We start from the raw sequence: 23,541 nt of genomic DNA, 5'->3' as shown, positions 1-23,541 counted from the left end.
TGAGAATTTCTTATTTCAGTCAGCTGGACTCATCAGATTACTTCAACTGGAATCATCGCTAACTCTGAAACCCACTGGTTGAGAGGGCTTAGTATGGTGTAGAAGATCATCTCTAACAGAAGGCATATTTTTTCTTTAGAAACCTACAGTAATCTCTCTCAGCTTTATGGACATAGCAAAACAGCTGGTAAGGGCCCAAAGAGAGTTAGGGGTTTGCAATCATGGAAAATATCTGTAGCTTGGGTTTAGGATAAGGATGAAGGTTTGTTCTCTGAGTTTGTGGGTTGGTTTCCAAACATTTCATTACCAGACTAGGTAACATCTTCAGCGGAGTTTAGGTGATGTCAGTGTTCTTCTGTTTATAAGGGCTTCATGTGTGCAGTAGGTCTTGTGATGGGTCAGGTATGGGGGTGTCAAGTGAGGGTGAATGACACACTTACTGGCACAAGATTAAAACTGATCTGGTCAGGGAGACTTGGTAAACAAGCTTTTAAACTATTAAGCCACAAAAAAAGGGGGAAAGACACTAATGGAGGCAAGCCGAAAAAGATCCCTGCAGTGGCTCCCAAAAGGGGAGCTTCCAACCCATAAAGCTCTAAAAGTCAGGGCAAAAATTCTGTTAGATGGAAAAGAAATTTATAGTGTCCAATATTCTGTGCCAATCATTTTCAAATGTTGGATGTCACTTTGAGCTTTCAGTCAGGTTTGCACATTCCTCCCAAAATTCTTCACAGCCATGGTCTTCATCAGTACATAACCACTGGCTGCCCACTTTCAAGGGTTGTTTCCTGCCTTAGCTCTTAGTTCAGTGCATCCAGGTTTGTAATGTCCAATTGAGATTAGCCAGTATGCAAGCCAGGCGGGGAGTGCGCGCGTGTGCAGGACTGCCCTGCCGGCTCCCGCCCGATGCCGGACGGCTCCGCCGATGCTGCTTCTAGAGGGAAGAGCGTGAGGCGCCTGCCATGGCTCCCCGAGGACTCCTTAGGAGCCGGGGAGCGCGCGCGTGCGCAGGACTACCCTGCCGGCTCCCGCCAGACACCAGCCTGCCCTGCTTCCTCCACAGTGAGAGGGGAGGGCATGCCTTCCCGGGCTCGCTGACTTGCAGCCAAGCCGGAGCCGAAAGGGGCTTTTCCTTCCACCCACCCTTTGGAATAGATGCAAGAGCTCCCGGGGTCTGGCGTTTGCAAGGGGGAGGGGAAGGGGCTGAGAGGCTCTTGGGGGTGGGAAGGGAGAGTCACGTTGGAGGGGGGACTGGACTAAGGAGGCTTGAAGTTGCTTTGCAAGAACGGGGGCGCTCGATTGATTTATGTACTATTTTCCGGCGTATAAGACGACTGGGCGTATAAGATGACCCCCCAACTTTTGAGATGATTTTCATGGGTTAAAAAGTCGTCTTATACGCCGGAAAATACGGTATTTTAAGCAGAATTTTAAAATTCTTCTCTCTTTGGATTTAGAGACAATAAACAGTCACATCTACCTCACACACAGAGACTTTGACACATATATACACAAAGACAAGAGAGCAGAAAAGGAAACAGAAGTCTTAGTTTTACACACCCTGGTCATTCCCACCATAAATCTCAGTTAACTCAAATTAGGGAGGACACAAATCTTAAACATACCACGTGGTTGGAGAGAGAGAGAGAGAGAGAGAGAGAGAGAGAGAGAGAGAGAGAGAGAGAGAGAGAGAGAGAGAGAGAGAGAGAGAGAGAGAGAGAGAGAGAGAGAGAGACTGACTCAGTATTTCTTATTTTCGCTTTAAGTACCTTTATTTAGCCAAATTGGTTTCCCAGCAAAGCCTGAGCAAAGCCCATTCTTCACAAATTTGTCTTGCTCGTTTCCTTTTTCATACCATCCAGGACAGGCACTCCCCTCTCGTCCTTCACTTCAAGCAAATCTCTAATAGGTGACCTAATTCCGACTCTTGAACTACATCCCCTTCCGATGTGGGGTTCAGTCGGCTTAGTCAGGTCCCTAGCGGCACTTCCCAGTCACTCTTAGTGACACTATCTCTGCCGCCCCGCCGTCGCTTTTCAGACCAAAAGGGGTTCTGGGGAGGACCTGCCGCTTTCAGCTCCAACAGGTACGCAGCCTCCTACCTTACTACCTTCAGTTTTCAGACTCAGGAGGAGTCTGGGAGGACCTGTGCTTTGTGCACTACTATGAGCCCCTCCTACAGATGGGCTTTGCTTACAGGGCCTTACCAGCCGGTTGCCCAAATCCAATTCTCTCATTCACTCATTCCATTTGCATACAGCCTCTCCCTTTTCCTTAACAAAAGGTCCTGCACTCTGCCCAAACCCCCATGATTTCCAGGGTCTGCCACTTGAACAGATCCTTTCTGTGGTTAGGAAACACCAGAGGGAGCAAAATCCAAATGTGATTGGGGGAAAAAAGGGTCTTCTCACTCACACAAAGAGAGACATACACACATTTCTGTCACTCCCCTGGGCTTTAAAGTTAAAATTTAGAGGTACTCACCTTCACCTTCTTTCCAAAGCAGCCCTTGAGCTCAAACTCAAAACTCCCTTTACTACCCTGGCTTCACATGGGCAGGGCCTGGGAAACCCATCCACAGACACAAGGGGTCTGCTGCTGGCAAGATGGGGCTTACCAGTCTCAGTCCATTGTAGAGGTTAGCTTGGAGTCCCATCCTGGGTGCCAAATTGTTGCAGGAAAAGTCTTCATCATGGTTCAGTCCAAGCCGGGGATAAACAACATGGCGACTGCTTTAGAAAGAAGATTGCAGTTTATTGAAGAGGGGAGCCAGACAGGAAGATGGCTCTGGAAAAAAGAGAGAGAGCACATGTAGGGAGTGGGTTTTTATACCTTCTTGAGCCCTTTCTTTGGAGTAGTTCCTGTGGCATGAACTTTGACATGAGTCTGAGTGTGCCTTTCTGGTATTCTGATGGTGGTGGTTAATGCTATTATGCCCCAAAGGTCATATCCTGCTTCCCTGAGGCTGCGGCTGATGACTCTTAGACTTTTCGTGTTGATTCTAGGGATCTTTCTTCTTAATCCCAGTTTCTGATTCCAGTCTTTCTGACAAGATTATCACATCTGCATTCCTGCAGACTTGTTTGGGGAAGGGAGACTTGGGGCTTTTAAGAAAACTGGGCATGCTTTCTGCCTCTTTAAGATCCTTTTAGGAAATATATTTTTCTGCCCTTTTAATATTTCCTTCTCTGGGGGGCTCACTTCTCACAGTCCAGTAACTCAGAATTACAGTTGTGGTCATAACTCAAGGCATTATGTGACTGTACCTTATTTGTTCATCATTTTTTGCAGTTGTAATTACAAACAGCTCAGTTTAAAAATGAATGCTGCAGTTGTTGAGCGAATCCATATACCCAAATGAGCATATTTTTTGCCAAAATCAGAAGTAAACATTGGAAACAGGCAAAAGAAATTGCAAATTGAGATCACATGAGCGTGGGGTGCTGCAAATGTCCATAAAAGGTAAAATGACAAGTGCCCCAAATGCAATCATATGACTGCAGGTGTGTCTGTGTGCAGTCATTGTAATTTTGAAAATAGGTTGTACGTAAATCTGGGTAGGTTTGTCATAACTTCAAAATACCTCTCTCTCTCTCTCTCTCTCTCTCTCTCTCTCTCTCTCTCTCTGTGTGTGTGTGTGTGTGTGTGTGTAGCTATTTTGAGTAACTTGCACTACTCAAGAAACAAGAATCTGAGAAATAGATTATGTACACCCAGAAGAGAAAGCCATGCACAGCAAGAAAAACACTTGCAGTTACAGTTATTCCAGTTCAAGTCTTTGGGAGAATAGCCAGGTTTTGAAGGATTTTGAGAATGTCATCAGGATGGGAGATGTGTGAGGATACTGAGTGAATTAAGTTTGCATCTGCAGAACAGAGTTAAAACCTATTCTTGAATTAGACTTTTTTCTAGGACATTATTCAAAATGGAAAAAAGGAAGAAAGAGCCAAAAAAGAAATCCATTAACCTGGGCAGTGAAGCTGATCAGTGGATGTCTGATTTACCAGAAAGTCTTTGGGCTGTACCTCTCTCTAATTTGTCATTACCAGGTAAGGCATTTTGAAACAGTTTTTGAATAATTGGAAAGAATTGTTTAAACATATAACATAACATAACATAACATAAAACATAACATAACATAAACAAACATGGTTAGCATTTTCAGCTTCTTAGCATCTTTGCAACATATCTCTTCAAAAAGTGTAGAAATAAAGGATGTATTTGCCCAGTGCCACAGATACATCTGCGCTAACTTCAGAGCTTTAGAACATTCTATTGTGTCAAAAATAATCCAAAATAAAAGGGTTTTAGTGGAATCCAAGCTTTAAAACACCCCTTGAAGAAAAAAATCACCAAGACCACACAAAGTTTTTCTCTTTTCCTTGCTCAGTCTGTACTGGCAACCCATCTAGTGGGTGGGATATATCATTCATTCCATTGAATATGAGAATCAGATAGAGCATTTTTAGTTTAGTTTCCCAACCTCCACAAACCCTGATTTAAAGAAATGCATAAGACTTCCCAGGATAGCTTTAACTGAACCCTATGAAATAAAAGTTGCTCTAATGGTTACCCCAACCAAGTCCTATCAATCTCTAAATTAAGGTGTGGTGAAAATCGTTTCCATTGGGACAATGCTTCAAAATATACATTAAAGAAGAACCCAGGAAGATCACACTAAAACAAATCCCTGCACCATACAACTCCCAAAAGATGACTGGTGCCAGAAGTACAGCACATTTGATCCATCCAGGGGGTTCTTAGGTAGCACTTACCATATTTGATACAGAGATTAAAGAAGGATTGTTTTCATAAAGAGAAGTGTGTTTTATCTTACCGTATATACTTGAGTATAAGCCGACTCGAGTATAAGCCGAGACCCCCAATTTTACCCCAAAAAACTGGTAAAAGTTATTGACTCGAGTATAAGCCGAGGCTGGGAAATGCAGCAGCTGGAGGCTGGATCCCCCGAAAGACGTCTCTGCTGAGATGAGAGAACGGGGTGGCAAGCCGCCGAGAGAATGGGGCGGTGGAGTGCTCTGCCGAGAGAATGGGGCGGCTTGCTGTTCTCTCGGTGCAGCACGGCAGAGGCTGGATCTCGCGAAAGAAGTCTCCGCTGAGCGAGAGAATGAGGCGTCTCAGCGCCCATTTTCTCGGCGAAGACTTCTTTCGGGGGATGCAGCTTCTGCCGCCCCTTTCTCTCAGCTGCCCAGTGGAACAGCTTGCCACCAGAAATCAAGAGTGCTCCATCACTGGAGGTTTTTAAGAAGAGACTGGACATTCACCTGTCTGAGATGGTATCGGTCAGTGGTGGCGAAACTTTTAGAGACAGAGTGCCCAAACCGCAAGCCAAAACCCACTTGTTTATCACAAAGTGCCAAGGCAGCATCGGCATTCTGGTGCCCTCGGGGGAGGGGACAGGGAGGCGCCTCTGAGTGCCGCCTCTGGCACGAAAAAAAGGGGGAGCAAAAAATGGGCCACCGTACCGCAAGGCACAAAAATGCCAACCGCCGCGCCGCAGGGTGCAGATACAAGGCACCGCACCACGTGAGAACGGGGCTGGGCTAGTGAGTATCACGCAGGCACTAGCCCCGCCCCCTTTGCAGCATGTGCCTGCTCGTGGCCCCGTGCGCGCATGCACGCATGTAAAATGCTTCCCCCTCCCTTTTCTTCCAGTCCACCAACCGACAAGGACCTGCTGCTGGCAGCGGTGGTGGCGCACGTGCCAACAGAGAGGGCTCTGAGTGCCACCTCTGGCAGGCGTGCCATAGGTTCACCACCACTGGTATAGGTCCTCCTGCTTGAGCAAGGGGCTAGACTAGAAGACCTCCAAGGTCCCTTCCAGCTCTATTCTATTCTATTCTATTCTATTCTATTCTATTCTATTCTATTCTATTCTATTCTATTCTATTCTATTCTATTCTATTCTATTCTATTCACTTTCTATATTTCTATTCTATTCTATTCTATTCTATTCACTTTCTATAATTCTATTCTATTCTATTCTATTCTATTCACTTTCTATATTTCTATTCTATTCTATTCTATTCTATTCTATTCTATTCTATTCTATTCTATTCTATTCTATTCACTTTCTATATTTCTATTCTATTCTATTCTATTCCATTCACTTTCTATATTTCTATTCTATTCTATTCTATTCTATTCTATTCACTTTCTATATTTCTATTCTATTCTATTCTATTCTATTCTATTCTATTCTATTCTATTCTATTCTATTCTATTCTATTCTATTCACTTTCTATATTTCTATTCTATTCTATTCTATTCCATTCACTTTCTATATTTCTATTCTATTCTATTCTATTCTATTCTATTCTATTCTATTCTATTCTATTCTATTCTATTCTATTCTATTCTATTCTATTCTATTCTATTCTATTCTATTCTATTCTATTCTGTTCTGTTCTGTTCTACGTTCTGTTCCATTCCATTCCATATTTTCTATTCCATTCTGTTCCACTGTCAGAGCCCATCGGAGGCAACCCAGTCAGCCCAAACAGGAGTTACACTAAGGCTATGCAGCCTCTCCTCTCAACCTGAACCCCTCCTTACCTTTCCTTTTATCTGCATCCTATTTTTAACTGCCGGCTCTGCCCTGCCCTATTTTGTCCTTGAGCACTCGTGAGCTCATCAAGAACAGAAGGTAACCGTGGGGTGAAAGGCAGGGCAAGATCTGCAAGATCCCCATTTCCATTTGACTTTGCCATCCCATCTGGTTCGAGATAACACACCACACACACACACACACACACACACAGAGAGAGAGAGAGAGAGAGAGAGAGAGAGAGAGAGAGAGAGAGAGAGAGAGGATGAGGATGAGGAAGAGGAAGAGGATGAGGATGAACGAATTTTGCAGCTGCTTCTTTAAAAGCTCTCTTCTCTCAGGGATGACCGAGATAGTGAATTGCAAGCAGAAATGAATTTCTCCTTCCGTTTCTGATCCGCGCAAACACCCAAGCGTGAACGCCATCACCTGATAGCTTGGGTGCCTGTTCAATTCGTTAGAGAGAGAGAGAGAGAGAGGGGGGGGGCTTTCTGTTTGTTTGTTTTACCACGAGTTGACAGTTGGGCAGAAACCAGAGGGGGGAAAAAAGAATTTCGGGCTTCGTGGGAACCGAGGAAGCAAAACAAGATGCAAAGTCTAAAATCTATAGGCTCATAAACCACCCCGGTTTCTTGAAACAAACCGGGATTTCTCTACCCCAACCTTGAAACCATGGATCGAGTGAATCTCTTTACCGAAGAATGTGATGAACGGGAGAAGGTGAGTCTTCGCCGAGAAAATCTCAGCGCCCATTTTCTCGGCGAAGACTTCTTTCGGGGGATGCAGCTTCTGCCGCCCCTTTCTGTCAGCTGCCCAGCTGAGAGAAGGGGGTGACAGAGGCTGGATCCCCCGAAACAAGTCTCCGCTGAGACGAGAGAACAAGGTGTTTCTTTCTCCCCCCCCCCCGCTTTTGCCGCTTTTGTGTGTGCGTGTGTGTGTGTGTGTGTGTGTGTCCCATCTGCAAAGCTTCCGAGGAAGGAGAAGCAGGATACTGGTTGGGGGGGAGCGGCAAAAGCGGGGGGGGGAGAGAGAAACGGCTCCGCCTTTGGTTCCCCCTCCTAAAGCACAGGGGCGCTAGAGAAAGTTTGGAGTTGGGTAAGGAAGGGCAAAATTCAGGAAGAAAAGCGGGGCGGCGGGCGAACGGGAGACCTGTACAAGGGGGAAGGGGAACTCTCTGCTTTGTGTGTGTGTCTGTGTGTGTGTGTGTGTGTGTGTGTGTGTGTCCCATCTGCAAAGCTGCCGAGGAAGGAGAAGCGGGATACTGGTTGGGTGGAGGAGGCAGTGGCGGCGGCGGAGGCGGCCGCAGCACCGGCAGTCTTCCGCTTTTGCCGCTTTTGTGTGTGCGTGTGTGTGTGTGTCCCATCTGCAAAGCTGCCGAGGAAGGAGAAATGGAGGAGGCAGTGGCGGCGGCGGCCGCAGCACCGGCAGCCTTCCGCTTTTGCCGCTTTTGTGTGTCTTTGTGTGTCTCCTTCCCCGGCAGCTTTGCAGATGGGACACACACACACGCACACACAAAAGCGGCAAAAGCGGAAGGCTGCCGGTGCTGCGGCCGCCTCCGCCGCCACTGCCTCCTCCACTTCTCCTTCCTCGGCAGCTTTGCAGATGGGCCACACACACACACACACACACACACACACACACACACACAAAGCAGAGAGTTCCCCTTCCCCCTTGTACAGGTCTCCCGTTTGCCTGCCGCCCCGCTTTTCTTCCTGAATTTTGCGCTTCCTTACCCAACTCCAAACTTTCTCTAGCGCCCCTGTGCTTTAGGAGGGGGAACCAAAGGCGGAGCCGTTTCTCTCTCCCCCCCCCCCCGCTTTTGCCGCTCCCCCCCCAACCAGTATCCTGCTTCTCCTTCCTCGGCAGCTTTGCAGATGGGACACACACACACACACACACACACACACACAAAGCAGAGAGTTCCCCTTCCCCCTTGTACAGGTCTCCCGTTTGCCTGCCGCCCCGCTTTTCTTCCTGAATTTTGCGCTTCCTTACCCAACTCCAAACTTTCTCTAGTGCCCCTGTGCTTTAGGAGGGGGAACCAAAGGTGGAGCCGTTTCTCTCTCCCCCCCCCCCGCTTTTGCCGCTCCCCCCCCAACCAGTATCCTGCTTCTCCTTCCTCGGCAGCTTTGCAGATGGGCCACACACACACACAAACACACACACACACACACACACAGCAGAGAGTTCCCCTTCCCCCTTGTACAGGTCTCCCGTTTGCCCGCCGCCCCGCTTTTCTTCCTGAATTTTGCGCTTCCTTACCCAACTCCAAACTTTCTCTAGCGCCCCTGTGCTTTAGGAGGGGGAACCAAAGGCGGAGCCGTTTCTCTCTCCCCCCCCCCCCGCTTTTGCCGCTCCCCCCCCCAACCAGTATCCCGCTTCTCCTTCCTCGGAAGCTTTGCAGATGGGACACACACACACACACAAGCCCAGCGGCCAGACTGCGCTGCCTCCCCAAGGGCTCCTAATGGCTTGCTGCCCCGCGTGACACCGCTGGCTGACGCTAGCTCGTCTCTCTCTCTCTCTTCTTTCCTCCCTCCCTCGGTCTCCCCCTCCCCCTTTTCCGGCTCAGCCCCACGTCACCAGGAGACCAAAACGGGGACATCATGGCAGAGCAGAGGAGACACAGGAAGCGGATCCAGGTACCGGGCTGGCTTATCTCCTCCCTCTTTTCGCAACCGCTCTGCGGGATGACTTTCCCTTTTCCTTCTGGCTCACCCCCCCCTCCCCCGCCCGGTCACCCTTCCCTCCCTCCTCCCCCTCCGCCTCCTCCGAGGCCGCCGCCAGTCAGCATCTCTCCTACCGTTTTTGCGGCTTTTCCGTCGCCCCCGCCGCCGCTCCCCCTTCCCCGCAGAGCCGGCCGCATCCAGCGCCTTCTTCCTCTGGAGGGAAGCACCGAAGCCTCGGCCGCGCGCAAGTCCTCGGTAAAATTTTTTTGTTGACTGGAGTATAAGCCGAAGTGGAGTTTTTCAGCCCAAAAAGTGGGCTGAAAAATTCGGCTTATACTCAAGTATATACGGTACTTTAACATTACAAAAGAAGTCATCCTTTCTTGATGATTATCTAATCATATGCCACCCTTTTGCTCTCGGGTGAGTTTTATTATTTGTATTTATTACTTATAATAATCCTTAATGGTTTGCTGGGAATTATAAAATAACTCAAAGGGCAGACTTTATGGACCACTAGGTCTGTTTTTGCCATCAGTTTTCTCTGGTTTTACATTAGAGTAAGAAGAGTTTTAGAGGTGAACTCTGGTGCAGTGGTAAAATTTGAAAAGGCTGACAAATGATTAGAATTAGGTTGACTTTGTCTTTAATCCTATATAGGTAGTCATGATGCAATGACATATTGTCTGGATAAGGAGTCAGAAGTCAGTGCAAATGGATCCAAATTGTTGCAATTACTGGATAAACATATGCATTGCATAGTGCACCCTATTATTTTGAGATGGTCAATAACACAGGTAAACATTTTTTGGACTTTCCACTTTGTCTTTTTGGAGGTCTGTTTTTACAACATTAAATTTGCTTATACTTTTTTTAATTTCTGCAGTACATAGAATGATACAGGTATCATAAGGAAGAGCAAAATCCTTGGATGAAAGTGGTCTATGTTCCATTTTTTTTGTATTAGAAACATGGGTTTTACCAGAGACATATAGACTGCAATCCAAAACCACTGTCTTCCCGAAACTGTTTAAAATTTATGAAATGTATATCACTGAAACTTAATTAGATATATCTTTCTTGCAAACATTTTGGAAACCTTTGGTTTTTTTTAACTTTTCAGGATCTGACTGTGTTGGAACAATTGGATGCTGGAATTAGGTATTTCGATTTTAGAATAGCTCACAAATCTGATGATCCTTCCATGAAATTATACTTTGTTCATATGTTATATACAACAGTGGAAGTAGAGGTACATTTTCTTAACTGAATTCTATTGAAATCATTGTTTTAAGTAAAATAACAATTTAAACAATGTGGGTTGTGTAGTGTCCCTTCTGTGCAGAAGTGAGGAAACCCAGCTTTTTGGTAGTAATATGCTTCTGGCTTCTTTTTCCTGTTCTGGCAGAGTGGAGACTAATGTCATTTATTTATCAGAATTAGAAAATAACAATTTCCTTTGTCCCTAAAAGCTAGATATTGATCTCTCATATTGATAACCTTTACGATGAACAACTGCATTTGGTCCAGAATCTCCATTTTGAGACTAGCTTTGAATTTCATGATCTCATTGTTGAGACATGCTGAACTTTAGAATGTTTGACTTGTTGTTCAACACCATCATATCTTTTGAGGAACTCTAGAAATGAAAACCTGCCATTTTTATCCCATTTTTGTTCCATTAGGCATTTTTAGATTTATTTGTAGATATTTTTAGATTTTTTTTAAAAAAAATTGTGAACCAACATAAAGCTTTGTACACCAAGTAAAGCATAATGGTGAATCTAATGTTGGGAGCAGGAATTTCCTGCAATTCTGACAGTGATTTTTAGAGTGTATAGATTGTGTCCTGAATACCATGTCTCACCATCTTGCAGCAATAAAGTCAGTGGTGGGATTCAGCCAGTTTGCACCACTTCGGCAGAACCGGTAGCTAATTTTTTGTTGCCCAGGCCCAGAATGGACTTCCTGAAGCGGCATCCACACAGAGAACCGGTTGTTCACATATTTGAATCCCACCACTGAATAAAGTAAACTAAAACACTCTACCAAAAGTAATTTTAAAGTATCCCAAGACTGAGTTATACAAATAGAAACCATTTTGTGAAGAAAGAAAACATTTTGGAAAATTGGATGGCACATTTTGTTACAATATTACCTTAAATGAAGTAGGAAAATGCCAGATTAGCTTTCTAACATAAAGGCATGTCAGATTTATAATAATCCTTAATCAAGCAAGACTACCTCACTTTGGAACCGCTACTACTTGACGTACATACCAGAACATTTATGTATGTCAAGTAGTAGCAGCCTCTCACTAGTTCGAAAGTCAGGTTGTCTTGCTTGATTGTTTGCTTCAAAATATGTACCTTGGGTTACCATTTTTCTATGACAGGAAGAGTTATCTGTATTATTCAACTCATGATATCTTCTGAAGGCTTAAAGTAGTACCAAGCCACTAAATGACTAAGAATTATGATAAAATATATAATGTTGACAAAATTAAAGTTAATGGGAACTCACAGCAAAATAATGGTGGCTTCTGATATTGAGGTTGGAGAGAGACAGGAATAGCTGACACCAGAAAAGTTAGCTATGCTTATATCCGTTAAAACTGATAATCGTTTCTTTATGAAAATTAAATACATGTTACTTATGAACTGGAATATTTGTGATTACAGTATTATGCATAGATATAGCAATTTTGAAGATGCAATTGAATTTAACATGATTTTCATTGATGAGATTTAGAAATTTCATAGGATAGGATCAATACTTCACTTACTGTAGCTTCCATTAAAATGAATCCAAATCAACCCATAACTAATTTGCCCCATTGATTTCAATAGGATGTACATTAAGGGAAGTTTGTTTGGATAAAACTCAATGTATTAAGTCAGGAAGTGGCCAGCTTTTCAGGTATGAATTTTCTGATAACCACTGCTTGAATCAGCTCACAGACTTGTGCTTAGTAAAGATTCAGAAATGATCATATTGACTCAAGCATTCCTGCCACATGTCACATCCAGTTACATATTGTTGGAAAAATATTAAAATTCCACAGTGCACTGAACAGCAATTATAGCATAAATTCCTACTTAATAAAAAAATAAACTCTTCTAAATAACATGACTAACTTTAGCAAAATTCATTTGATCATCTTTTTATGTATCTTTTAGGTGCAAGCAATTTGGAACAATGTTTTTAAATTTATTTTTTGATAGATTTCAACATTCCTAGGCTGGAATACTCTCTGTCTCTGTCTCTCTGTGTCTCTGTCTGTCTGTCTGTCTGTCTCTCTCTCTCTCTCTCGGTCTCTCTCTCTCATCAAAGTATTATCTAAATGGATTAAAAACAGCATTAATCAAATATTTTTAAGCTATGCTACTTAATTAAAAATTAATGTTTTTTAATTGACATTGAAATACAGATTTGCAAAGGAGAGTTAACAATACTCACTTCACAACTCTATTGTCTGAAGCATCTGCCCTTATCAAGGCCTATCTTCAGGGAACAAAGATTTTTGTTTCCTTAATTGGTTCCAACTCCAATCAAATTAAATTAAAAATAATGTGCAAAGTACATTAAGAGCTAGTGGTCCTCAGAGCAGAGCTGCTTTGAACAACTTATGCAAATTCTGAATAACGTTTAACTTCAAGGCTGCCAGGTGCTATGCTAAGAGTCCATTAATTCACGAGATGAAAAAATCTAAACCTCTGCCTGTGTAAGCAGCAGTTGATATACTTTGGTTTCATTCTTCTTTACATTAAGTATTCTTATTTGACCAAACACTGTCTTCTGCCAAGGCTACCTTAGGAAGCAAGTTGAGTCATGAAGGGTCAAGAATCTGACAGCTTGATTGCCAATCCTACCCCATTGCTGTTACTGCTAGAGATCAATAATTAAATTTTTTGTTACCTGCTCTGTTAATTCCACAAATGTCCAGTGATTTGATGCATTGTCAGAATGAAATGGCTACCCAAATTGATCATCCTAATGAGCCAACTAACTGAAATCAACCATCCCAAGTAAATCTCTCCCAGTGCAGGGGGGCAGACTGATTTTGCCAATACTTCTGATGCAGCTTCTGGAGCAAATGTGGAAACCATCCAACAGGAAGTGTCTCTTTTCTTGCCAAGCCAGTCTGCTGGAAATATAACCCAGAACTGGTGCCTTCCTTGTCCAAAGCAAACTATACATCTTGTTGAGGCCAGATGATGTTTACAATGATCTGCAGAGAATTAGCCTAATGATTTAGGGATCCATGAAATAGTACCCCCTGTTGTGATTTCAGCTGGACTAGGTTTTGATAACTGCATGAATAACTGCAGTTAGGATGCATGCTAATCATTTTGCAGCACATTTGACAACTGATTTTGAGGATCAAGTCAAGAAAGTGACTCCCAAATGATTGGTCAAGGAGCGTTTTGTGCAGGAATATTCTGCAGAATTTCAACAATCTGATTAGGATCTGGAATTAAAGAGCACACTAACAATTCTGGAGGAAAAGAGTAGTGTTATTTCTGTCTCTTTGGACAATGTTCTTTTTAAGAAAGATAGCTTTTTTTAACATAGTATGAAAATTGAAGCTAGGCTTTCTAGGAAGCACAACGTAGACAATATTTCATAGTTATGGTAACATTTAGTTGGATTTTGTATGGTTTGCTAGATGATCAGTACCCATTACAAGTTTATGTACATCAAACAGGAATGAATATGCAAATAGCCAGTTTCCAGTTCACATGAAATATACTGTACAATGAACATTTCCTGTGTTACAATAGAATTGAGAAATGGGCCAATTATAGTTGCTTCACTTTCCTCATGTCACAAAGCCAAGTCTCACACTGCATTTTATCAATCTTACATTGATTTTTTATAGGTTGTTCTGTGGGACATTTTACGATGGTTGAAAAACCATCCTTGGGAGGTAGTTGTTCTAGCTTTCAGAAATTTTGATGGCTTGGATGAGAATCACCATAATCATTTGGTGTCCTGTATAAAGAAGATCTTCAGTTCCAGATTGTGTCCTAGAAATGTGAGTTGCTTGGAAAACTTAGTTTTGAGATTATGAGATTACTAAATAACTTTGGTATGGTCAGATAATGTATTGGGGGAATGTGGAATGATCATATACAACTTTAAGTGATAATGTAACACTTGGCAAAATTTGAACAATTCTTGGGTAATACTGAGTGACCCCTGCAGAACTTGTCCAATAGAGTTCATTGCAGATGTATCTCAAGTTATATAAATAATACAGAACCAATTTGGTCTAGTGGTTAAGGCATCAGGCTAGAAAGAGGGAGTCTATGAGTTCTAGTCCTACCTTAGCTAGAAAAGCCAGTTGGGTGACTTTGGGCCAGTCACTCTCTTTCAGCCCACCTCACCTCACAGGGTTGTTGTTGTGGGGAAAATAGGAGAAGGAAGGTATGTTGAATATGTTTGCTGCCTTGAGGTATTTGTAAAAATAATAAAGGTAGGATATAAATAAATGGAATACAAAATATTATCTTATTCTTCCTTTCAGATTGTCCCAACCCTATGGAATATGTGGTCCAGTGGCTACCAAGTTATTTTGTCTTATGACAAAATAGAGCAATTGATAAAACATATTGAATTGTGGCCTGCAATTCCGTACTGGTGGGGAAATAAGGATACAGCACAAAAGCTTATTGAGTTTTTGGCAAAAAGGAAGCAAAGTGGTCGCCCAGGTATTTGTCCCTTCTGCATCTATGGTGTATATCTTGAATCAACTCCTGAGTTCCCCTCCATGAGCATTCCCACATATATCCACCAAAACTCAACAACCAGCTTTTGTGATGATGCAACAGAAACCACAAAAGCCAAGCAATCTTCAGTTATGAGGATTTGCTGTACTGTAGCTCTAGTGATCTGAATCAGATCACTAGATGTTCCTCTGTTCCTAATGATATTACTCTAATTTGATTAGATTTCCTGCAACCTATGCTTTTGGCTGGAAACAAGGTAGCAGGAAAAGTGACAGGGATTCATTAGTTTCAAATTTTTCACATTATTCAGAAGTGTGATCTCATCTTTGCAGTTAGATGGATATACCGTATGTAAAAATACTTTGCATATAAAATTTTTTTTAATATGAGCAAAGCAACATTTGATATACTGAATACTGTAACAAGGATGTTACAGTACATTTGTTTTAATTTCGGTTGATTTGGGGATACACAGGCAGACATTTGTAGACTGAATTTGGGACTTATCCAAAATAAGATGTAAGAAAGATAATATTTTTCCTGCCCCTTAGTAGCAAGTCATCTGAGGGATACTCATAATGCATATAGCTTTGCAAATAAAGTGAGTTACCATATCCTACTAAAATAAATGGGTGAGACATTCCCTTCTTTAGAAAATTGTTAGTAATTGTTACAAGAATCAAATGGCAATTCTTATTCCTGTTTTTCTCCTTCCAGATGGATTATTTGTCGCAGGAATCAATCTTACTGCAGATTTAGGATATATTTTGAGAAATATAAAAAGTTCTGTTAAAAAAATGACTCAGAAGGCTCTTCCATTCCTAAATTTGTGGATAAAGAAACAGCAACCTGGATCAAAAAAGGACTGCATTAACATCATTGCTGGAGACTTCATAGAAAAGAATTTTGTGGAGAATGTGATAAATCTTAATAGAAAACTGATTTTACAATAACTCTGCTATTGTATTTTGATCATGTTTTGAAAGGAAATGATGGGACTAACTGCAAGGATAAAATAGGATATACCGTAGTTTCCGGCGTATAAGACTACTTTTTAACCCATGAAAATCTTCTCAAAAGTCAGGGGTCATCTTATACGCCGGGTGCTGAAAATTTAGGGACAGGGCTGGCTGGAAAACCTGGAGCGGATCTCCCATTTATTCTGCGCAGGGAAAGCGGAACCAATTGGAGAAGAAGCTGCAGTCTGTGATTTTTTACAGGCTGGGGTCTGGGCGTCTTTCCTTCTAAAGTTGAAGAGCAGCTGTAGTATATCCCAACTTGAAAGGCAGGTGGGGAAGGCAGCAGCCAGAGCAGCAGCTTAGCTCCAAGGACACATTTGACTCAGGAACTGGGTGGGCTGGCTGGAAAACCTGGAGCGGATCTCCCATTTGGTCTTTTTTTTTTAAATCCCATTTATATCCTGCCCTTCTCTGAAGACTCAGGGTGGCTTACAATTTAAAGCACAAATCAATGTGCTTAGCAATAGCCTTCATTCTGTGTATATGCCTGTTTATTAGGGCTTTCACCACCCCCCCAAGCAGCATTATTACAAAGTCAGCTTATTGCCCCCAACAATCTGGGTCCTCATTTTACCTACCTTGGAAGGATGGAAAGCTGAGTCAACCTTGAGCCTGGTGGGATGCGAACCTGCACTAATTGCAGGCAGCTGGTGTTACTTAAGGCTCTGCACAGGGAAAGCTTTAGAGTGAATTAGGAAAAGTGAAAAAGTGAATTATGAAAATAGGGAACGGTTGCTGGAATTGGGTATGTGTAGTTTAACGAAGAGAAGGGTGAGGGGTAACATGATAGCAGTGATCCAATATCTCAGGGGCTGCCACAAGGCAGAGGGAGCCAAGCTATTCTCCAAAGCACCTGAAAGCAGGACAAGAAGCAATGGATGGAAACTAGTCAAGGAGAGAAGCAACCTAGAACTAAGGAGAAACTTCCTGACAGTTAGAACAATTAACCAGTGGAACAACCTGCCTCCAGAAGTGGTGAATGCTCCAACACTGGAAGTTTTTAAGAAGAGACTGGACAGCCATTTGTCTGAAATGGTATAGGGTTTCCTGCCTTAGCAGGGGGTTGGACTAGATGACCTCCAAGGTCCCCTCCAACTTCTTCTTCTTCTTCTTCTTCTTATTCTTATTATTATTATTATTATTATTATTATAGTTTAATCCACTTGCACTGTTTTATGTTTACATGTTTGATGACAAACAGCCTTATGTTTATAAGTGACAGTTTTCCTACTAAGCACCTGCAAGTCATAAGCATTTGAATTAAAATTACCATATTAAAATCAAATCTGATGTTTTTTAATTTTTATTTGGTGTGCGTTGGAAGAGGGGTGTTCTTATACGGCGAGTATAGCCCAAACCCTATAATTTAACAGGAAATGTAGGGGGTCGTCTTATACGCCCAGTCGTCTTATACGCCGGAAAATACGGTAATACAGCAAATAATTCACCTCCCTCATATTTTTAACCTGCAGTTAAGTACTTATTTAAAAACTGTATGGATCACTGTAGAAAATGTGATAAGGGGTTTTTTTTTTAAATCCTTGATGGAAAAAATGGTCTTCCTGCAAAACGTGCAACATCTACAGAGTTTTGAAACATGGTGAACTTTTATGAATTAGTATGTTTGACTGCCATCTGTGCTGTCCTGCTCACTCACACACATGCACTTTAGTAGGTTTATTAATGTTCCCCGACAATTTTCTTCACGAAAACTCCAGAACTGTCCCAATTAAGTCCAGCCAAAAGCAGACTAATGCTAGTCCACAGAGCAATGGCCAATGAGTCCACAAGGCACTTGAAAGTTTCCCAAATAAGACAAATCCACCAGGTAAAACTAAATCCACAACACAAGAGGTTCACAAGGCAGGAAAAGTCCAGAGTTCACAAGGAAGGATCCAGATCAAGGCACAGTATCAATCCAAAGCAAGGCAGGAATCACAAAGACCAGAAAACATGCAGCTAAGAAATAAAGATGTCCCCACCGTTGTCTCCATCTGTTTGCTGTGTTAAACAGTGCAGCCCATCAAGAGGGATGAGGCTACCTCCTCATGAGTAATCAGGGTGACCTTTGCTGCTCCTGTCTTTTCTCTGCCCTACATGTTCTCCAATCAGGTGGAATAGGCAGTTCCTCTTCCTCATCACTAACTGGCTGCAGCTGCATGCTTTTCCCACTTGAAGCCTCAGGGTTGTCCTGTTTCAGGTGCACTTCATTCAAATCGCTCTCAGCCAGCTGCCCGGAGCCACTGACCAAATCCCCTCCTGATGTGCCTGTGAGTCATCACACCATCCAAAATCATGCTTGAATAGAAGTTGTGCATTTTAGTAAGTAATGCTTTCTTCATATCACTTGAGTCTTGACCTCATTTGGAGGAGGAGGAGTTGGAACTGGGACCGTCCAATGGGGATGGCACATCTCTGGAATGTTTGGAGGGGCCAGGGGCTGAAGAAGATGCTGCCCCAGGCCCCTCAGGCATTGGTGATCAACTGAATGGGGAGCTGCCTACTGTCACAAACGGGGGAGGATCGGCTGCAGAACAGGCAGTGGTGTTGAGAAGCTATAGATCCCCTCTGATGAGGAACAGCTGCTTCTCCCATTCAATCTTGAGGGTACGGAGAGTGGAGCAGAGCCGAGCCAAGCTCAAAGCTCTGTGAGGTTGCTAGTGAGAAGGTCACCCCGCTTCTCCTCAAAAGGAACCTGGCTTGGGTTGATTTAAGCAGAAGCTAGAAAGGGTGTCTTTGTGAGGAACAATTGTTTGCATTGGCATGCACTTCCCTGACTTTGGGAAAACTCTGATTTGTGGACTCTTAACCTTGTACTATGGATCTGGAATCTTATGTATGACTTATGGACCTTGCCTTGTGGACTTACACCTTGTTTTTGGACTTCCTCTGTGCCTTTGTGATTCAGCTCTGATGATTATTGGCTTTAATTTGTGGGATAGTGCCTTCAGGGAAGTTTGGGGTGGAGCTTTGCTGAATGTTCTAGGTCCATTTGTTGTGGACTTAACAGAGTGATGAAGGACCCTATCGAAGCCTGCCTCTGCCTATGTGACCTGGATCATAACAACTTGACAAATATGAGTTAGTACTAAGAATTTAGCACAATAAGTAAACTCACCCATTTAGTTAAGTCAGTGTTTTTCAAACTTGGCAACTTTAAGTCATACTGATTTCAATTCCCAAAATCTCCCAGCCAGCAAACTGGCCTGGGAGTTCTGAGAATTGAGGTTCACATGCCTTAAAGTTATCAAGTTTGAGTATTATTATTTATGCATGTAGCCAAAAACTTGATGTTAAGTAATACCAGTTTCTTAGGATTTTTAGCAAGCTTTTCTTATTTGGAGGTTCCAATAATTGAATATGGGATCTTATGCATGCAAAGTTTTAGTAGAAATGAGCTACATTTTCTTGAGTTCTGATGAGCTCTTGGGAACAAAGGAGGGAAGGCCTAGTTTCTCCTTTTTACATTCAGAAGGCAATTGTAGGCAGAATTGAAATCTAGCCAAATGACTTGAATGTAAATATAATTACATCTTATAGTGCTGTATACTATAAAACCTTAAGTGTTTAAAGTGGCCAGACGCTTAGCAGTATGCATGATGCAGAAAGCAAAATGCACTGATTTTTAATTCTATATTTTAATTTATCTCAGGTTTGGCTAACTTTTTGAAGTATAAAAAGTGTACAATTACAGGTTATTTGTTGCTGTATTGGCTGCTGTAAAATAGAAAATTGTATTCAACTTTCTATAAATGCAGCTATAAAATTAAAAAGAAATATCTCTGGGACAGCCAGCTCTAAATTTTAAGTATTTTTGGCCAGCACTTTTCAATTCAAGGTCACACTTAGATATACTGTGGATAACATTTCCCAAAAAGTTGATACCCAAATAAAAGCCACATTTAAAACAAATTAATTTGTATTAACATTACATTAGCTAAAGTTAATATAATTACTTCTTGTACATTTAATCATATTCCCTTTCTGTAGCAGTGAAACATACAATTCAGTAGTGATTTCTGGAGGAATGCCAGTGGCACATGGAACTCTGGAAGTCATGCAACTATGTTGTATTCTATAACTGCAGATGGGTTTCAGTGGCTTAAATTTTCAAGCGGTGAAGGGGGAGGCTACAAAAACATGCAAGAAATTAGGCCAAATAAGAGAAATAGCAATGGATGAAGGCTTAGGAGAAATTCTGGTATGATCAGTTAGCTATACAGGTGAAACTCGAAAAATTAGAATATTGTGCAAAAGTTCATTTATTTCAGTAGTGCAACTTAAAAGGGGAAACTAATATATGAGATAGACTCATTAATGCAAAGCAAGATAGTTCAAGCCGTGATTTGTCATAATTGTGATGATTATGGCGTACAGCTCATGAATACCCCAAATCCACAATCTCAGAAAATTAGAATATTGTGAAAAGGTGCAATATTCTAGGCTCAAAGTGTCCCACTCTAATCAGCTAATTAAGCCATAACACCTGCAAAGGGTTCCTGAGCCTTTAAATGGTCTCTCAGTCTGGTTCAGTAGGAATCACAATCATGGGGAAGACTGCTGACCTGACAGTTGTGCAGAAAACCATCATTGACACCCTCCATAAGGAGGGACAGCCTCAAAAGTTAATTGCCAAAGACGTTGGATGTTCCCAAAGTGCTGTATCAAAGCACATTAATAAAAAGTTATGTGGAAGGGAAAAGTGTGGAAGAAAAAGATGCACAAGCAGCAGGGATGACCGCAGCCTGGAGAGGATTGTCAGGAAAAGGCCATTCAAAAGTGTTGGGGACTTTCACAAGGAGTGGACTGAGGCTGGAGTCAGTGCATCAAGAACCACCACACATAGACTGATCCTGGACATGGGCTTCAAATGTCGTATTCCTCTTGTCAAGCCGCTCCTGAACAACAAACAACGTCAGAAGCGTCTTACCTGGGCTAAAGAAAAACAGACCTTGTCTGTTGCTCAGTGGTCCAAAGTCCTCTTTTCTGATGAGAGCAACTTTTGCATTTCATTTGGAAACCAAGGACCCAGAGTCTGGAGGAAGAATGGAGAGGCACACACTGCAAGATGCTTGAAGTCCAGTGCGAAGTTTCCACAGTCTGTGTTGATTTGGGGAGTCATGTCATCTGCTGGTGTTGGTTCACTGTGCTTCATTAAGTCCAGGGTCAACACAGCCGTCTACCAGGAGATTTTAGAGCACTTCATGCTTCCTTCCGCAGACGAGCTTTATGGGGATGCTGACTTCATTTTCCAGCAGGACTTGGCACCTGCCCACACTGCCAAAAGCACCAAAACCTGGTTCAGTGACCGTGGGATTACTGTGCTTGATTGGCCAGCAAACTCACCTGACCTGAACCCCATAGAGCAGGGGTATCAAACTCAATTTCATTGAGGGCCGCATCAGCATTGCGGTTGCCCTCAGGGGGCTGGGTGGGTATGGCCAGGGTGGGCGTGGCCTACTGGGTGGGCATGGCTAGAGTGCATATGGCCTACTGGGTGGGCATGGCCAGCTTTACATTGTTTGCATCAAGGGTGCCTATGAGGGCCTGAGCAGGAGTGGGACAGATCTGAGGGTCTCTGGCAGAAGGAGGGTCTCTGGGCCAGGGCCAAGGCAGTGGGGGCCGTTCCCTCACTGTTTCCAGTATGGCTTCGTGGGCCACATGAAACCACTTCGTGGGCCGGATCTGGCCCCCGGGCCTTGTGTTTGCCATGTCTGCCATAGAGAATCTATGGGGCATTGCCAAGAGAAAGATGAGAGACATGAGACCGAACAATGCAGATGAGCTGAAGGCCGCTATTGAAGCATCCTGGTCTTCCATAACACGTCAGCAGTGCCACAGGCTGATAGCTTCCATGCCAGGCTGCATTGAGGCAGTAATTGCTGCAAAAGGGGCCCAAACCTAGTACTGAGTACATATGCATGTTATACTTTTCAGAGGTCCGATATTGTTCTATGTACACTCCTTGTTTTATTGATTGCATGTAATATTCTAATTTTCTGAGATTGTGGATTTGGGGTATTCATGAGCTGTACGCCATAATCATCACAATTATGACAAATCACGGCTTGAACTATCTTGCTTTGCATGTAATGAGTCTATCTCATATATTAGTTTCCCCTTTTAAGTTGCATTACTGAAATAAATGAACTTTTGCACGATATTCTAATTTTTCGAGTTTCACCTGTACAAGAAATTCTCAAAGCCAAGGTGGAATAAAGTTTCAAAATACACAATATCACTACAATTAACCTTCATAGAGGGTGATGGAAGGTCTGCTCAAAGTGTTTCAAAGAGTTAAAAAAGTCTAGCAGACAAGTGCAATGTGGCTGAAATCATCAATGTTTTTCTTGTTATATTGTATTCTCCCAAAACATCTTAGGGAGATATTTACGAGTGCGAGATTTGAACAGCTTGACACAATGGTCAGATATGGGAGATTTCATGCTATACCGTACAATGAGCATCTCTGCATTTGCGGAGTGGCAGAGGTAGAGGACCTGGCTCACATCCTATTTGACTGTTGCCTGTATAAGAGGGTGAGAGACAGGTATTGTTCTGTTCCCCCCCCCCTACAAACAGACAGACAAGCAGGCATGACTAGCAAGGGTTAATTCCTCAGGCTTTAGTATTTGCCTTCTGATAAGGCCTTGGCAGCAAAACACAGTCAGCCAAAATAGGCTCGTTACCTCAAGCGTCCGTTGGAATGAGATAACTTCCAAACAATTACTCAAAATGAGTCCAAGCAAACAGTCCAGAAAGAGAAGTAAAGAAGTGTTGTCAAGAATTCAGGCCAGGGTTTCAAACAGGTAGTAAATCTGACAGAATTCCAAAGATGTGACCAGAATAAATTATTGTCACAAAGTCCTGAGAGCAACCACCTTTTGTACCTTGTGGGGTGTGGCTCAGTGACTCAGCTAATCCCTGACCCTCCTACTCTTCCTACGCTGCTGTAAACGCTTGGCTCTGCGCCGTTCTTGGGGATCTAGCCATGATTCATCTCCGCTACTCTCCATCTTGGGGATCTAGCCATGATTCATCTCCGCTACTCTCCATCTGCTGCAGCTGCTCTGGCTCACTCTCAGCCTAGCTAATCACAGGCTGCTCCTGTCAGCCTTCAGATGGAGACGGAGGCCTTGCCAGAGGGGAGGGTCCCGGAGAGGGAGGCCTTGCCAGTTCCTCCCCATCATCCTCAGAGTCCTCTTCCTCGGGTAGGACAGGCTCCGGGGTTGGGGCCACAACAGGTATCTTGGTCTATATACCAGATGACCCATTGGGATCCCCATATCAAAATAACTTACCTTATGTCCGGCCAGAACTTGAAAATAACATTTAACGTAGCACAGTACTTAAACAAAATGATCCGGTTGAGAACTGCATATGTGGGACTGATTGGGGTAGTTTGTAAGGGCGACTCTGAAATATGTTATATTTTATCTATACCTTAAATTATTGTACATTATTACAATTTCATTTTAGATTGTAATTTATTACTATTTCATCTTAAATTGTATTTTATTTTAATTCCATTTTAAATTGTATTTTATCAAATT

The 23,541-nt window shown here is 42.9% G+C and overlaps 1 protein-coding gene across 1 annotated transcript; it reads left to right on the top strand.

Annotated features, from left to right (window-relative positions):
• Window positions 1-3,925: 3,925 nt before the first annotated feature.
• PLCXD1 (phosphatidylinositol specific phospholipase C X domain containing 1) lies at window positions 3,926-15,922 on the top strand (the record flags this gene model as incomplete). Its single annotated transcript, XM_081327308.1, has 6 exons — window positions 3,926-4,049; window positions 9,898-10,034; window positions 10,361-10,489; window positions 14,120-14,275; window positions 14,768-14,951; window positions 15,687-15,922. 6 exons carry the CDS (start codon window positions 3,926-3,928, stop codon window positions 15,920-15,922), a joined length of 966 nt encoding a protein of 321 aa, XP_081183434.1.
• Between the last annotated feature and the right edge of the window lie 7,619 nt (window positions 15,923-23,541).

This window comes from Vipera berus (genome assembly GCF_964194415.1).
Source record: "Vipera berus genome assembly, chromosome: 4".
NCBI lineage: Eukaryota > Metazoa > Chordata > Lepidosauria > Squamata > Viperidae > Vipera > Vipera berus.
The sequence above is the reverse complement of the archived record's forward strand: the minus strand, read 5'-3'. Positions and strand labels throughout refer to the sequence as shown.